General features: G+C 48.6%; 3 protein-coding genes across 16 annotated transcripts in view; 1 reads left to right on the top strand and 2 right to left on the bottom strand.

Moving 5' to 3' along the window:
* RANBP3 (RAN binding protein 3) overlaps nucleotides 1-6,204 on the top strand; it is an 85,308-nt gene extending 79,104 nt beyond the window's left edge. For 10 of the 11 annotated variants that reach the window (XM_027851214.1, XM_027851215.1, XM_027851217.1 and 7 more), the window contains one exon: nucleotides 629-2,989. In XM_027851214.1, the coding sequence (XP_027707015.1) occupies nucleotides 629-672 (44 nt within the window). In that variant the 3' untranslated portion in view covers nucleotides 673-2,989. Of the gene's footprint in view, nucleotides 1-628; nucleotides 2,990-5,801 lie in introns of those variants that run through there. The other variant, XM_027851216.1, reaches the window with a different exon arrangement.
* On the bottom strand, nucleotides 5,104-9,048 carry CAPS (calcyphosine). Of its 4 annotated transcripts, none has more exons than XM_027851228.1 (5): nucleotides 8,958-9,048; nucleotides 8,179-8,268; nucleotides 7,912-8,089; nucleotides 6,436-6,642; nucleotides 5,104-5,847 (listed from the first exon to the last, which is right to left on the bottom strand). In XM_027851228.1, exons 2-5 carry the CDS (start codon nucleotides 8,256-8,258, stop codon nucleotides 5,746-5,748), a joined length of 567 nt encoding a protein of 188 aa, XP_027707029.1. In that variant the 5' UTR covers nucleotides 8,259-8,268; nucleotides 8,958-9,048; the 3' UTR covers nucleotides 5,104-5,745. The 4 variants fall into 4 exon arrangements, with proteins under 4 accessions (XP_027707029.1, XP_027707027.1, XP_027707030.1 ...); XM_027851226.1 differs by having other exon boundaries at nucleotides 8,179-8,287; XM_027851229.1 differs by lacking the exon at nucleotides 8,958-9,048 and adding an exon at nucleotides 8,581-8,710.
* Nucleotides 9,049-11,086: 2,038 nt separating this feature from the next.
* On the bottom strand, nucleotides 11,087-16,703 carry VMAC (vimentin type intermediate filament associated coiled-coil protein). The gene is made up of 2 exons (XM_027851113.1): nucleotides 16,504-16,703; nucleotides 11,087-12,766 (listed from the first exon to the last, which is right to left on the bottom strand). The coding sequence occupies exons 1-2, from the start codon at nucleotides 16,692-16,694 to the stop codon at nucleotides 12,403-12,405; spliced, it is 555 nt and encodes a 184-aa protein (XP_027706914.1). The 5' UTR covers nucleotides 16,695-16,703; the 3' UTR covers nucleotides 11,087-12,402.
* Nucleotides 16,704-16,835: the final 132 nt, after the last annotated feature.

Genomic DNA, 16,835 nt, shown 5'->3' on the forward strand with positions numbered 1-16,835 from the left:
TTAAAGCTTCCTTTTCTTCACTTCTCGCTAAAGTACTTGAGAGACCAGGATTAGGGCTGACATCCCAGAACTACCACCCCATCGTGAACGTCTTCATGATAACAGTATGAAGGGCTTTCCAAAGCCCTTTATATGCATTATTTGATGAGAGCTTCATAACAACACTTGGAGTTATGTACTATTTTTATTATTATCCTCATTTTACATATGAAAGAACTGAGGGAGGCCCAGAAAGATTACATGACTTACCCCGAGCCACACAGGTGAAAGAGATGACATTTGAATTCAGGTCTCTACCTTTAAAATGCCAAGTTGACAGTTCTTGGGAGATGAAGGAGACATGCATCTCTCTCTGGCACTTTACAGTTGTCTTCTTGTAGCCTCCAGAAGGCAGATGGGCTTTAACCATGGCCTTCAGGATTATTTCACCCAGAAGGTCAGATCTGTAGTAATTGGCTTCTTTCCCAAATACAATTCGTCACTCAAAAGAGAGCCAGAGGAAGGACAAGGTGCTCTGAGATGAGTGGGTCGTTGTCCCAGTTTTACTCTCGAATAACCTACGTGAAGGGATCTGTGGGACTTTGTTCATGGAGAGTGAGTGAGGTGCCTCCCTATGCTTTGCTTTCAGGCACCGGTGATGAAGGGGATGGGCAGACGGTTGGGAGCACATAGCAGCTGGAAGCCCATCTGCTTGTCCACCCCCCCGGCAGGCGCCTCGATCGTTCCAGGCAGTGTTGGCGGCTCCAGGACTTAGGAACCATGCATCCCTGTTCTGTTTGTTCGTTTCTTTGGTCTGGATCAGTAGATTCCACACAAAGCAGACTCAGAAAACTGCCTGAATATGGTTTGGGACATGAAAGCTCATCATATTGATGAGCAGAAAAATAACCTTCCTTCCCCCTCTTTTCACTGAAATGCCACATTGACTTGTGACACACAACCCCTCCTTGAGACCTGAGGATTCCATTTCTTCAGTAGCTCATGTGGCATCGGCCTCCGGAAACTCATTTTGCAGCAACCTCAGGGCTTTAGCCGTAGCTCTTGGGTCTGTCTGTCGTCCTCCTCTTGTTACCACCTGACTCTTGGAGCCCCTGCCCAGCTGCAGGGAAGCAACACTGAGCAATTTCTATTCCCATAAATCATCACCCTCAAACTGCTCCACCTCCCAAGTTTGGGCTTCTTGGAGAATGGACAGGCTGAGTATTTTGCATCTTGTCCATCTCACCACAAGGGCAATCTGGCCAGCCTCAAGGCCCCACTCTTTCCACTGACCCCTGTTGTTCAGGTCCAAGCCCCCAGGTAGCATTGAAGGGTCCAGTGGGTGTTTCACTAACTCCTCCTTTCCCTCTTGTGTCCAATATCATTTTGGGGGGTTTCTGTTGTGCTGATCCTTTTTTTAAAAGGTTTATTTTTTTTGTTGTTGTTGGTTTTGAATTTTTTTTTTTTTTAGTTTTTAATAAGATGCCCTTGTGTGTTGAGAAAGTGAAGCTCTATTGTTTTGTACTTTTCTGTTACTATTTAAGGGAGAGCTAAGCCACTCTATATAAAATAGATGTTATATACCATTTGCTTAGTCGTTTCTGTTCTGGCCAGGTGCAAGTTCACTGATAGATGCCCCTAGGTTGCCCAGTAACAACAGCTAGTGGGGAACACCTGTTAGCCTCCCAAAAGTAATGGGTCTTTCCAATAGGGGGGCCAGTCATGGAGCTAGCATCTTTTGGAGTTGTTTAAAATTTTTTTTCTTTCCCCCTTCCTTTGATATTTTGATACAGTGACTCCTTCTTTTCCCTTGCTAATTCCTATTTGCATGAACACCATCATGGGAGCAGCTGAGATTAGGATGCTAAAGAGGTTGGGCTCCCTCCCAGTTCACCAACTAGAGGGGAAAGGGACTGTTTTTCCAGCTTAGTCTTCCAATATGGGCAGGATGAAGGGAGGGGAATTGCTCAGCCCTGGCCTGTTCACTTCAACCCATGCCATATCAGCTTCACGTGTCCTTCCAGCCTATGGCAAAAACTAGAGATAACCCCCAGACTCACCCCCACTGTGCCAGAGAGAGAACAGCTACCCCATTGACCAGCATCAAGAAAGAGTTTGGCTTACAGGATATAATCCTGATGTACCCCTCGAGTTTAGGGACGGTTAGAAGTAAATCTATGATACTTTTTAACACAACTGGATTTGACTTGAGTTCTTGGTGCCCATCACAAATAGGACACTCTTCCTGGTCCTTCTCACAGTAGTGGGAACTGAAATCCCCTCCATCTAGGATTTTCTTTGGACTACTCTCATTATGGGACTGTTATTAGCAGTTTCTCTAGGAGGCAATATCCCAGTGGTGCCATCAGACCTGGGCTGCTAACAAATAACTTTGTCATCTTCTGGGCTTATTCCCTTTCTCCCCTTCTCTCTCCCAGCGCTGCCTTAATATCAAGACATTTAAACACATTTTTAAATTAGTTAAAGCCCTGCCTTGGATGACAAAATTCACAGGTCCAGGGTCCTCAGGCTCTGCAGGTGAGCTTGGTGCTGTTTCTTCACCTTTCCCAACCCAAATGGTCTCATGCTGACTTGGCCAAAGCCCAGAAAGAAGATGGGACCAGTAGGTTTTGGATTGTGTTGGAAATATCCAGCCATACTCCCACAGAGATCTCACCCACTGATAGGGTCATTCTTCAAACTTGTCAGCGCTTAGTGGGAACGTGCAGCTTCATGTGAAGGTCTTGCAGAGTTCTTTCTGCATAGTGAAAGGGGACAGATTCCACTTCAGCCAATATAGGAAACTTCTTGTGAATTTCGCCCAGAATTATCTTGAAGCCCAATCCAATGAGAGACGTAGGCCAGAGCTAAACTTTATTACACTTCCTGCTTTCAGCCTTAGAAAACTAGTGACAGGTAAAACCAGATAATGCCCATGTGTTTTGGAAGATTTATGTAAGACTGTCATATGAAATGTATTTGGGAATTACATTAAAACTTTTAACAAAAACTTGGGTCTGCTGCCTTGTGCTCTTTGCCACACAAGAATAGAGATTAGTTTTTCTGAGGGAAGCTAAACTAACATTCTCACCCTGACCAGGATGGGGTTCAGAGACCTTGTAGGATCTTTATAATAGCCTCTCGACTTTCCAGATATTTCTCAACAATAAAATTAAGAGTGCAGACAAAGATCACCTGAAGCCCCTTCTAGTTCTAACAGTCTGATTCTGAGTTTGCAAAATGAAGGGGGTCAAACTAAATAAAACAGACACAGGCCCAGGAAAAGAAGCCTGCTCGAGTTCAGACAGATCAGGGATAACCTGGTCATCGATTCCTAGTCCTGTAATCTCTCCTCTTTTCTTTCCTGTCTTACAAGTCTGGACTTTGGCTCTTCTGTTATAGTCATTCCTCCCCAGGTAGGAGGAAAGCTTTCAACTTTGAGTCATCCTGGATCTAAAACCTGACTGCCATGTCCTACCTCTGTTTCTTCCTCTGTAAAGTGAAAGGCGGGAAGGGCTCCCTTCCAGCTCTAACACTGTAGTTAGTTCTAGGACTGTTTCAGGGAGTGATCATCACTCTTGAACTGAAAGCATTCCCTGGAGCAGGGCCATCTCTCTTCTATGTGTTAATCCAGAGCCAGAGCCCACTGAGCAATAGAAGTTCCTCTTAGCAGAGAGGTCATGCTGCTCTTTGAACCGGGGACCCTCAGCTATTCCTCATCTCTCAGTATACCCTCTTAGGAGAATCCAGGTTGACCAGACAGCCTTGCCTAGCTCAAGTATACTGTCTAAAGAGTCTCTGCCCTCCCAGTAGATGTGGACTCAGATGAAACAGAGCTCCAGAGATTGTGACTTACAAATCCTAGACCCGGAGCTCGAAGAACCCTGAAGGGCCATCCCCTCTCCTTGTATATTTTTTATTTTTATTTTTTTAAATTTTATTTTATTTTTTAGACAATGGGGTTAAGTGACTTGCCCAGGGTCACACAGCTAGTAAGTATCAAGTGTTTGGTCTGAGGCCAGATTTGAATTCAGGTCCTCCTGACTTCAGGACCGGTGCTCTATCCACTACCCCACCTAGCTGCTGCCCCCCCCCCCGTTTTATAGATGAGCAAACCAGGGAGGTCACCTAACGTGGCCAAGGATACGTGGGCAGTGGATGAGCTGCTGAGGCACCCCTCCATTCCTCTTAACTCCAGAGACAATGCTTTTCCCACTGTCTATGCCACAGGCTTCACATAGCTAGTAAGAAGCAGAACTAGGACTCAGCATTCATTTTTCAAGTGATGCCTTCTTTCCTGGACCCCTCCCCCAGTTCCTGCCTGAGCAGGGCAAATGCTGAACATCTTCCTCCCTCTCAATTGTCTTGTTGCCTTCTTAGTGTCTTCAACTCTCTTCTCCCACCCCATCCAATACCAGTGTCATTGTACTCCCACCAAATACCTTTGAGCAGGATCATAGAGATTTAGTCCCTCTCTGATTAGAGATGGAGAAACTTAAAATGCATCAAGGTTAAAATGACTCGTCCGAGGTTATAGAGGTAGTGGTAGCAGATAAGGGATTCCAATCAATCTTCCATCCTCTGCCAGCCAAGGGGAGGGGCCTTTGCCACCCATATCCCACTCACCCCTCCAGACTCAGCCACCTCCTTAACCTAGAGCTTTCTCTGAACATTGTAGGAATGTGGGAGCAGGAGGGGAAGCATCCCTTCTGGGAGAAATGTGTGCCCAGGAGATTTCATCTCACAACATCAGAGCAAAGAAGGAATGTATTTTATCCAATCTTATGTCCAAGTAGGAATTCCCTTTCTGTAGCCCACCAATGTTTCCAACCAAACATCATCCAGGTTCTGCTTAAAAATCACAATGAGGGTAGGGGGAGGACATTCTGCTTTGGAACCACTTGTATTAGGAATTTTTTCCTTTTATCAAGCTGAGAGCTGCCTCCCTTTACCTTGCGTTTGTTGTGGCACCTAGTTCTGTCCTTTGCAACCAAGCAAAGCCAATTTTACCTCTTCCCTAGAACACCTCTCCAAATACTTTTAGCTAGGTTCATGTACCTCCCCTACCCACAGTCTCCTGCCTCCTGCCACATCAGTTTAATAATGAACAACAAGCCAACAAAATTGCGAGGCCAGGAAGCATGGATTTATTTCATTTGAAAAGCACAGGTACAGGGGGGCAGATTTGGAGGAGAGGGGGAGGGGTAGAGTTTCCCAGGGCAAACAAACCAAGCTGACTGGAGGGCCACAGCCTGAGCTAACAGCCTTGTGAGATGAGGGCAGGGATGGGAGGGCCAGTGATGAGTACTGGGTCTGGATAGCCTTAGGAGAACTGGATTTTAGGGGAGGAAGGGGCCTTGGAGATAAGCCAAATAGGTCTGTGTGGTGTAGGACTGAATGGCAACCCCAGGTCAATCACTTCATCCGTGGAAGGGACTGGACTGGGTGATCTCTTGAGTTCCCTTCTGTACCAAAGGTCTCGAGGAAACTGAAGCCCAGAGAAGGGAAAGGACTTTACCAACACAATTGAATGGGTCAAAAAGAGGTAGAGTCAGGGTTTTCATCTGTTTCCTCTGACTCCAAATTCAGTGGTACTGAAATTTTTCCAATTATCATCTCAAGGAGTTGGCTGGGTGTGGAGGTGGTTAAGCTGATGCAGAGAAAAATGAACTGACCCACTGGGATCGGGGAGGGCAGGGGAGGATGGCTCTACCCTAGTCTAGGGCTGGGCCTCTGGTTCCTTCCTTTGGGTCTGGGAAGCATTGGTCACAGTTGCCAGGCACTGGTCATCATGGCCACAAACTCTTCATCTGTGTCCACAGAAGCACTGATGCCACTGTAATAATCCAGGAACTCTGCCGCAGTGACCTGCAGGGGAACAGAAGGAGTCTGCCATCCCTAGCCTGCCCTGTTCTTGCCCATCTCCGTGCCCTGCCGTGTCCCCTTTAGTGTGGAAGGGGAAGGTGTCCCAGGCACCAAGAAGCAAGGCCTTGCAGCGTGGTGAGAAGAGCACTGGCTTGGCATCCTGGCCCTGCTTATTAGCTGCACACCCTGGAATAAAAAGGGCCTTAGATTCCTCCTCATAAAAAAGAGGAGCTTGGACTAGAATCGGGGCATCTTCACCTTTTTTTGTGATGGATCCCCTTGGCAGCTTGGTCAAGCCTAGGGACCCTTTCTCAGAATAATGTTTTTAAATTAATAAAAAAAATAAAATACATAGGATTACAAAGGAAACCAGTGGTGTTGAAATATAGCTTTCAGAATTAAAAAAAAAAAAGTTCCTAAACCCCAGGTGAAGAACCCCTGGATTAGATGATCTTTAGGGTCCCCTGAAGCTTTCATTCTGACAAGCTCTTCTAACTCCTAGAGAACAGAGACACTTGATGAACTGAGCATATGTGCATGAAGCCAAGGGGCCAGACCAGGGGCAGGTAGGTGGGACAGAGGCCTGGCTACCTGCCCATCCTTGTCACCAACATCAAAGTTGTCCAGAAAGTGCTGGAACACGTCATCCTCAGTCCACTCGCCCCTCTGAAATTTGGGGTGTTTCCGGCCACTGTAAATGCCCCGAAGGTCATCCACAGTCACCACGCCATCTCCACTTCTGTCTAACTTGGCAAAGGCAGCCTCGATGACATCCTTCCGGGCCTGAGACATGGGTGGCTGGGGGGGTGAGGGGAAAGAGCAAAATTCAAAATTTGGTCCAGGTGGGAGGGGAAGCAGGAACCTATGGAAAGATCTCAGTTGTCTGGGAATCTATAGGTTAACAAAGAAGGTGGCACACAGTGGGATCATGCGAATCTGGTCTCAGGCCTTTCTTTTGCCTCTTCCTTTGTGACCTGGGCAAGTTAGTTCTTCTGTGTGTGTGTCATTTTCCTCTTAGGTGAAGGGTTGGGGGGGAGGTTGTGGGACTCTTGAAGGGGGAATGTCCCAATATCTGTTTGGGGAAAAACCCCATGTTTGGGGGTGGTTCCCCCATAGAAAGCAGGGAGTAAGAGTGGCATCCTCTGGTCCCACGTTAACAACTACCTATTAGACATATCCACCCGGATGACCCATGGGCACCTCCAACTCAGCATGTCCCAAACAATTCAATCTTTCCCCCAAATTCCAGCCTTCTAAACTTCTCTGTTTCTCTTCAGGTTGTCACCATCCTCTCCATTCTCACCCTCAGAGACAACCTCTGACTTCCCAATCTCCTTCACCCCACCTAGTCTGTCAGTTTGCATCTGTCCCCTTTCCTCCAGTTTAGAGCCTCCTCACCTCTCACCTACATGAACTGTCCTGCCTGTTTCTAGACTCCCTTCTCCAGTGCATCTACCTCCCAGCTGCCTAAGTGAAGGTGCTGGATCACAGGTCTAGGTCCCTTCCCTTTAGGGAAGCCTTTAGGATAAAATACAGATTCCTCTGTTTAGCTTAGCATTTCACCACCTGGCCCAACCTCCCTTTCCTATTTCACATTCCTCCCCTTTGTGTCCTCCCTGAAGCCAAACCCACCAATCTGCCACTCCTCTTAACATTTCCATCCCAATTCCTTGGTGTGAGCTAGCTCCATTCTTGGAAGGTACTCCCTCCTCCTCCCAGAATGCCTGGTTGGGTTTTTTCCCCCTCAAACATTAGTTCCAGGCCATTTCCTCCAGGCCTTTCCTGCTGTTAATGCCTTCCCCACCCCACCCAAATTACCATGTATGTAATTTGTATAGACTTTGTACTGACTTTTCAGTGAATATGTTTCCCCTAATAGAATGTAAGCCCTTGGAGAGCAAGGACTTTGTTTTGTGTCCTTGTCTCTCTAGAGTTTAGCCCAGTGCTTGGTTGGCACAGTAGACACTTAATAAATGCCTTTTGAGTCTATGTTTAGGTGGCCCACCTGGGTGCAGGGAAGCTCCCTTTCCTGTAAGAACTACTCCCAAGAGGAATGAGTATCCTCACCCGTAGGGCATGAAGAAACTCCTCCAGGTCTAAGGTCCCATTGCCATCACGGTCCCAGTGCCTGCAAATATGCTCAGCCTCACCAGCCTCCAGTGCCAGCCCCATCTCCTGCAGCCCCCGATGCAGCTCATCTGCATCTAAGGCCCGGCTCCTGTTGGTGTCCAGTCGGCGAAAAAACCTAGTGGGTTGGGGAACAGAGAGGTAGCTGGCTGCTGGGCAGAATGGACCTTAGTGGGGCCCAACCAGAAGCTTCAGAGGGAGAATTACCTGGCCAGGCCTTTGATACCAGATGCCCCACGTTCCAGGCATTTTGCTCGAAGTTTCTCAATGGCATTGGTGGCCTCCATTGTGAGTGAACTGCAAGAAAGACTGACCCCTGTGGAAGGAGTGGGACTCAACAAACCCCCCCCACACACACACCCCTGAGTCCTCCCTTATGCCAATTCCTGACATCATGATGTCACTTGGTAATCCACCAGCCCCCTTCCCTTAGTCACAGTAAACTAAAGGACCACTATCCCCTCCCATGTACCCTGTGTACCCCTCTTCATCCTGGCTCCTCCTCCTTTAGAACTTTGTTTTCTAAACACACCTACATCAGGGCACGACAGTTTACCAGCCCTCCTCCCTTTAGCCCCTCCATGCAGAGCCAGTACCCTGTTTCCTCACCCGTAGTCCCAGGAGTCAGATGGCCGGTAGGCCTTCTGGTTCCTCCCTTGCTCTACAAAGTACAGAGGCCCAAGCTTTCTGGGCCTACCTCTTTGTAACCCAAGAGCCCAAAGCTGTACTGCTTTGAATCACACTTGGATAGGAGGGGCAGTATGGGTGAGCTCAGTACCAGGAATCCTATAAGTGTGTTGGGTTCACTCTGCAAGAGCCTGGGTAGGTGCCAGGATTCCTGGGAGGGGGTGTGGGATTGCCCACAGGAGGGTGGTACAAATAACTGCTTTCACAAATTCCAAGAAATGCAAACTCTTGTCGGTCCTTTGCCCAGGAAGTGGAGGTGTCTCCCTCCCTTTGCCCTCCCTCCCATACCTCCCACTCACCTGCGGCCGTTTTTTAGAGATTGTGCTGGCCTGAATGTTTCCACGGAGTTGTGTCCCAGCACCAGAAGTCAGCGTCCTAGCTGGCAGGGTACGTTGCTAAGGGACCAAGTGTCTACTGGGAACTGGGAGGAGTTATAACCCTCCCAGTTGTAACCCTCTCGGCACCTAGGGCCTTATGCCTGGAGCTGGCAACTCCAAGCTACTCTTGGGAGGTAAACAGTTGGATCTGACTTTCCTGGACTCTCCCCTCAGCCCTACCAGCAGTCCTCACATCTTTTCAAGTCCCTGCTGGAACCTTTGTCTCTTATTATTTCAGGCCCTGGGGCCACTGATGGGGGCTAGGTTTGGCAGTGGGCCAGACAACTACCCCACGTTCTAAGAAAGTACAAGGTGGCTGCAGACCAGGCCCCTGCAAAAATACTAACTTCAGCCCTGCCTTTTCCCTGAAGGATCCACATCATTTATTTAGCTGGCCTTGTGCTCAGTGCCACAGTGCCAGGTAGGGATGGCCTGGGGGAGAGAGGTAAGACTAGAAATTCTGTTTGAGTCCCAAATTAGAGGTAGGAACTTGGCTCCTAGAATGCCTGACCTGGAAGACTTCTGTTCTCTGGGCCTCCGTTCCCTCATTTGTAGAATGGGAGCATTTGGTGAAACCCTCTTTAAAAAGCTTCTCTCTGTTGGCTCCTAAATCCCAGACCCTGTGAGCCTTGCAACTGGAACACTGAACCCGAAGGGGCAGTTGAAGGACAAATACATCCCCACAGGGACAGAGATGCTGTGATTGCGGGCAGGTGACATGACTGTGTGACCAGGAAGTATGTGTGTGGAGGGGAAGGGGGGCATTCTCCCTGTGCTTTGGAATCAGCCAACTGAAATGTGGTTTAGTGAAAAGCATGTTGCATTTGGAGTCAGAGGAAGGATTGGGGTGTGGTTCTCTGCTCTGCTGATGACCACACTGTGTTACAGTGGCCATTAGAACTGGACTCAAGTTTCCCAAACTGTTAAAGAGAGGCAATGGCATTGAAATACCAAATATGGAGTGGCAATGACATCAGACAGTCCCTTAAGGAGGCCAGGGAAGACTAAGGACCAGTTTTCTGAGATAAACAGGTCCCTTCCCCATCCTCTTCCCCCCCCCCCATCAGAAACTTAGCCTAGATCCCTCCTCACCTTCTTAAGCAATGGCTCTTCTTTGGGTGAAGCTGAGGATGGATGCCCGAGCATCAGCACCCTCTTAGGGGGCCCAGTGCCCAGCTGACAAGAGAGGAATAGGATAGCCTAGGTCTGTCCCCTCGCCTCCCGCCTTATTCGTGGCAAGGGAGTCATCCCATTTGGTTCATTCCCAAGAGTCCTGCCTCCCCTTGTTACAAGTGTCAGAGGGCAGGCACCAGAAACCTCAACAAAATTAGAGGCCCCCACTTCGCTCTTTCTTCTAGAGTACAAAACAGGGACATTCTTCTCTTACAGAGCTAGCATTGTTAGCTAAAAAAGGCACTGTCACAACATCCTACGCAAATGCAGGTTGGGTGGGGTAGGAGGAGAGACTAGAGCTCTGAGAAGCTGTGTCCCAAGAGAAACAACAGTGGACTCAGAGGCAGGCAGTGTGGGTTCAAATTCTTGCTCTCGCTTGCTAGCCGTGTGACTTTAGACAAGTTATTTGCCCTCTCTGGGCCTACTTCTTCTATCGAATAGAAGGATTAGACTAGGTGACCTCTAAGGTCCTCCCCGCTCTGAATTGATGCCTCACTGCCCACTGGCACAACGGACCCTGTGCAGGACAGGCGAAGGCACAGGCAGCAGAACGCATGGGCCTCCGTTCCTTCCACCCACCTCATTTGTTGGATGGAGGATCAGGGGAACAGAAATGGAATTCCCCGAGTTAGTTGACCCCTTTTCCTTTTAATTGACCCCTGACAGCTGACTGTAACCCCCACCCCTCCAACCCCACCGTGTGCAAAGCCAGGGCAGATGTGAGGAGGCCCTGTGTGCTTTGATCAGAGAATTCAGGAAATGAAGTGGCAAGATTTTCTCCTTTTTATCGCTTTTATAAAAAGTGAAATGTTTATCCTCAAATGGGGAACTTCCCCTTTAACAGCTCAGTTTGAGAATGACCCCATAGAAAACAGACATGTAAAATATAGACATCTATTTGATATAAAAAAGGATTTCTAGTTGGCTACATAGAGCTGCATATAGAGCTGCCGCCCAGTCGGTATTCCCATGGTCTGTGCTCTTCCAAAGAGGTGTCCAGGTCAAATTCTGGTACCATCAACTCCAAATGAAGATTCGAATTCTTCTTTTAGGCTGGAATTCTGTTCCACTGAGTATCACCTGACATCAGAGTCATTCACCAGAGCATGGAAACCACAGTTTTCTTATCCAGAAGTTTTCCCTATAACAGGCTTTGAGGAAACCAGCTGGCTCAACATGAAAGGGTAGAGAAGTATAAGCCCTGGCCAAACCTTCCAACCATCTGATATGAATGGAGGTTAGTTGGGCTACTTGAGAAAACAACTCCCACTTGAATTTTTAAAAAACCAAGAACAAATGTATTTGAAAAAAGAGTATTTTAAAATACACTTAAACTGCCTAGTAAAGCTGATAGAAAAGTGTGAGTGGCTTAGAACACAGGCTCCATAGTCAATGAACAAACCTTTGGGTCCCAGATCACTATTACATTATTCAAAATAAGAAACTCCTTCTAATTCCTCAAGGAATTTCTCTGCTCCCTCTAGGGATGGCACTGTTTTCAAAATATGGATCACTGTCAAAGCTGCTAACAGGAACAGGAAACCAGCAGAGGGAATGGGGTAGGAGAAGAACCACAGGTTTTTTTTTTAAAAGCCCCAATAATCTGGAATAATGTGATCTTCAGAAACGCCAATCTACCTGCCCTTCCCAACTACACGTTGATTTTGCCTTTTCCAAGTCTGGAGTTTCTCCAGGACGGTGTTAACTCTGACTGGAGACTCAGTTCCCCCAAGAAGTCAAGTCCGCCATCAATAACCTCACTGCACTGTTGTACCCAGAAACCCTTCTCCAAACAGGACCTGGCTTCCAAGCCCGATTGGGAATTTAGACAAACTGCCCCCTATGGTCAAGCTCTATTTTTCCTTTAAACTTCTCTCTTACTAAGACATTGCTCCCCTCATTGAGATGCTAGTCGATGTTCACCCTGAGTTTGAAGGTCCTGCAGAGAGAAATCTTTTTAAGGGGAGGAGAGATTGAGGGTGAAGGGGGAAACTACATCCCTCACAGACCATGGCTCCTGCTCCTCTCCTGAAAGGCAGGTGGCCCATGTCTCAGTGAGGCGGGGCCAGGAACAGACCCAGAATGGCTTCTCTGAGGGACGACCCCATCCCCCAGGTTTTAATGGCTACCACCACAGGAAGAAGGACTGGACAGAAGCCTCTGGAGGAAGGGAGAGGCTGACAGGCAGGGCAGCTCACACTGTGGTTCCAAACATAGTCTGGTCCAAATCCTTGTCATCCAGGTCATCTTCACTCAGAGAGAAGGCCTGGCTGTTGGAGAGTGGGCAGGTAGGCCCATCAGTCTCGGGTGCACCATCAGGGAGCGGGGAACTGCTGACACTTGGTGGCCCCGACCTGGCCAGAGGGCCCAGCTGCTCCCCTTCAGCCATGTAGGCCAACAGGCCATCCAGCAGGGGCCGCCGCTGGCAGATTTTGTGCAACAGCTCACTGCGATGCTTCAGCTGCACGATCAGGGCGTCTTTCTCCTGAATCACAGTCAGGAGCTTCTGGACAGTCCCCTCCGAAGAAAAGAGCTTTTCCTGAAGATCTGCGATCTCTCTTTGCAGGAGTGGCGACACACACCAGGGAAAAAACAAAAAACAAAAAATCTTTTAGTCTCACTCAATTCAACAAACATCAATTAAGCCCCTACTATGTGTCAGACACGGCTAAGAGCTGGGAGTACAAAAGTAAAAATGAGCCTTCCCTGCCCTCAAGGAGCTTACATTCTATCAGAGAAGGGAGAAAGTACTAACCATGGGAGGAGGGAAAGGATAGACTTGCTTTCTATGGGAGGTGGCACCTAAGCTAAGCCCTAAAGGCTGCTCAGGATTCGAAGAGGCAGAGGATTCTGGGCACAGGGGGATGGGCAGCTCATAGGACTGAAAGGCAGAGGCTGGAGATGGGATGCCAAGTTTGAGGAATACCTAGTATTTGGCATCTAGCCAGAAGGTAAAGCATATGAAAGGGAATAAAGGGAAATAAGTCTGAAAAGGTAGGTTAGAGGCAGATGGTGAAGGGCTTTAAATGTCAAATGAGGAAACTGTATTTTTTCCAAAAGCAATAGAAAGTCACTGAAGATCAAAGGGGCTTGATATTCATGGTCAAACCTGTGACTCAGAAATATCCCTTCAGCAGCTGTGTGAAAGATGCACTAGAGAAAAGAGAGACTGGAAGCAGACAGAATAATGAGAAGACCAGTGTATAGAGTGCTTGGCCTGGAGCCAGGAAGACCAGAGTTCAAATCTAGCTTCAGACACTTACTTAGCTGGGTGGCCTTGGAGAAGTCACTTTAACCTCTACCTGCCCCATTTTCCTCAACTGTAAAATGGCACCTAACTCACAGGGTTGTTGTGAGGATCAAATCAGATCTTTGTAAAGTGCCTAGCACTGTGCCTGGCACGCAGTAGGTGCTTACTAAATGTGTATTTCCTCCCTTCCTAGTGAAAGTGAGAGTTGAGGAGGGCCGAAACTAGGGTTCTGGTTGCATAAGTATAGAGAAGGGGAACGACGTGAGGAGATAGAAATGACACGACAGATTTTATATAGAGAGTGTGAGGAAGAAAGAAGTGCCAAAGATGACTCAGACCCTACAGACCTGGCACCCTCAGCAGAAATCGAGAACACTGGAGGAAGGTGGGGTTGGGGCAAGACCATGAGTTCTGCTCTGGACATGTTGAGTAGGAGATGCCAATCGCATGTCTAGAAGCATGCAACAGGCAGCTGCTGACTCAGGCCTGGACTTCAGGACCAATTAGGACTAGGTAGCCAAATCTAGGAGTCATCTACCTGCATGGAGATGATAATTGGACCTAGGGGAGCAGATGAAATCACCTAGGAGAGTGAAAAAGAGAGATGAGGACGCAGGACAAAACCCCAGAGGACATCCATGTGCAGAGGGGAGAAGAGAGATGCTGAAGTAGCAACAGATCAAATCAAAAAATGTATATAAGGTCCTCTGCAAACCTTCAGGCAGGCTTGAAACAATTCACCCCATTCCAATGGGGAAAATCACCCCCTTCCTTGTTTACCCAGTGGAAATAATTACAACTCACATTTCTCTACTGAGTCAAGGTTTGCAAAGTGCCTTCCTAGCAATAACCCTATGAAGTAGGTAGTACACATATTTTTTACATTTTACAGATGAGAAAAGTGAGGCTGAGAAGTACAGTAACTTGAGCAAAGTCGAAGAGCTAGTGAGTGTCAGATCTAGGACTTGAACCCAAGTCCAGTGCTTTTCTCGGTACTCCACACTACTCTTCCTCCACTCAGACTACTCACATTCATTGTTTTAACTCCTCCCAACAAACCCTGGCCAGAGCCCAGCAAGGAAGCAAGCTTGCGGGCTGACACTTGTCCCTAGGGCCAGAGAAATGAGGACCTCATCCGAGACCAAGAACAAGAACAAATTGGGCATCTGGGGTTTAACCACCAGACACTAGAAGCAGCACCATCTGGTAAAAGAGCCCTGGTCTGGAAACTAGGAAACCTAGGAACTATTTGTGGCTCAATGTAGCCCAGGGGCCAATGTTTGACAGCTCTGCTCTAATCTAACTGGCCGCCACAGGCTTCACTTCTCTCTCCACTCCATCCTTTATGGACTGCTGCTTGAATAAGCTTCCTAAAACTCTATCCTCTTTTTAAAAAAACCTTCAGGGGCTTCCAACTGTATCTAAATAATTGCACACTGAATAAAAGCATAGAACATTATGTCCTTGGATTTGAGACCTCTAGCCTGGCCCCAAACTACATTTCCAGCTTTACTTCACTGGAGTCTCCTTTGTATAACATGACATAGCTAATTTGAATACTCCCATGCCTATTCCTAGTTCTCATCCTGCTCTCTCTCATCTGCCAGACTTTGATCACATTATTCTGCCCCTACCCCAATCATTTTAATCTAACACACTGAGCAATCTCTACCTAGTACAGGATTTCCTTTCTTTAGGAACTACTCTAGGGTCCACTTCCTCTAATAAACCTTCTTTGACCACCTCCCCCCCCCACCCCCACCCCCAATACCCCTCCTGCTGGAAGAGTTCTCTTCCTCAGATTTCTTAATGGTACTTTGTCCAGACCTCTCCTTTATGCTTATTCCATTCTCCCTTTTACCTCGGCCATCCATGTCTTCCCCTCTGGTCCTTAAGAGTGGGGCCTATGCTGTACTGCTATTCCCAGCGCCGAGCACATAGGATAAGGAGAGAGACCAGACGTGACTTCATCAGGATAAGAAAGTCCCAGGTGAGGGGACTCCTTTTACCAATGCAGGTTGGCAGCTTACAGTCTCAGAGGAGTTGCCTAGAGCACTAAGAGGTTAAATGCTTTCCCAAGCTTACTCAGCTATTGGGTATCAGAGACAGGATTTGATTCCAAGTCTTGCCTGTACCAAGGCTGGCCCTCTGTCCACTATGACAAGCTTCTTTGCATAAAGAAGTCACTTAAATGTTTGTGGACTTGAACACCTCAGGCAATTTTACAGCTGTAAATAGTCATTTACAATGACAAGATCACAAGTACTTACCCATGATAATAACATTCTTCCTTAGCCCCCTTAAATAACTAATAGTCTCCCCAATCCTTTCGGAAACCCCTTCATCCCCTTGGCTTCCCTCAGACCTCCTTTTCTGCTCCATCTCTTGGTCCCCGAGCTCCTCTCAGTTCTTTCAAGTCCTCTTAGTGCCTTCACGACCGTTCAATCCAGTCCCTCACTTTTCCCACCCCACCCCAGTCTTTAAGACCCAACTCCCCTATTACCCCAGCCCCCTTAGTTTCTGGATTCTTACTCGTTCACAAACTCTTGCTCAGTCTCCTGCCCCCCCCCCCCATATCCAGCTCATTTCTCTCCTTCCTCACAGATGCATTTCTCCCACTCCCAGCCCCTTCACAGTCCCCTGTCACTCCTCCAGCCTCCCACCACTCCCATGGTTGGCCCCCCTCACTATCCCAAGCCCCCTCACTGTCTCCACTGTTTTCTTCCTCTCAATCCTCCCATTATTCCCCTAGGCCCCTCTCTCAGTCCTCCCAGCCCTCCAACAAGTTCCCCAATTTCCCCCTTCCACCCCAATACTTCTCCCAGGCCCCTACAATCCCCTCACAGCCTTCCCAATACTCTTCCACCCTTCCTCATTATACCCCTCTCAGTCTCCCAAATACTCTTCTTCCCAGTCCCCCTAGCACTTCCCTGCCCAGCTCCCACAACATCAGATCTCCCAGCCCACCCCACCTCTCCTCTTCCCCCCCACCATCCTCTCCCAGCCTCGTCTCCACCCCCTTAGGCCGCGGCTCCCGGGCCTCACCGGTCCTTGGCCCGGCCCAGCTCCCGGAGCGCTCCGCGCAGCTGCTCGTCCTTGCGGATGAGACTTTCCGCCTGCTCCCGCACCGTGCGCTCCGCGGCCCCGAGCCGCGCCTCCAGCTCCGCCGCCCGCCGGTGTACGGCCGCCAGGTGAGCGTTCGCCTCCCGGATCTGCACAGGTGACGGGCCCGACATGTCCCCGCCAGGCCCCTCACCTCACTCCGGAAACCGCCGCCGGATCCAGAGACTCCGCCCCGCCCCCTCGTGGAGACCAATCACCGCTCACAACTCGACCAGTTGGAGCCAATCCACGCCTAACCATCTCCACAGGCCCCG

The sequence above is a fragment of the Vombatus ursinus genome, unplaced genomic scaffold (genome assembly GCF_900497805.2).
Source record: "Vombatus ursinus unplaced genomic scaffold, bare-nosed wombat genome assembly UNPS02009173.1, whole genome shotgun sequence".
Lineage (NCBI taxonomy): Eukaryota > Metazoa > Chordata > Mammalia > Diprotodontia > Vombatidae > Vombatus > Vombatus ursinus.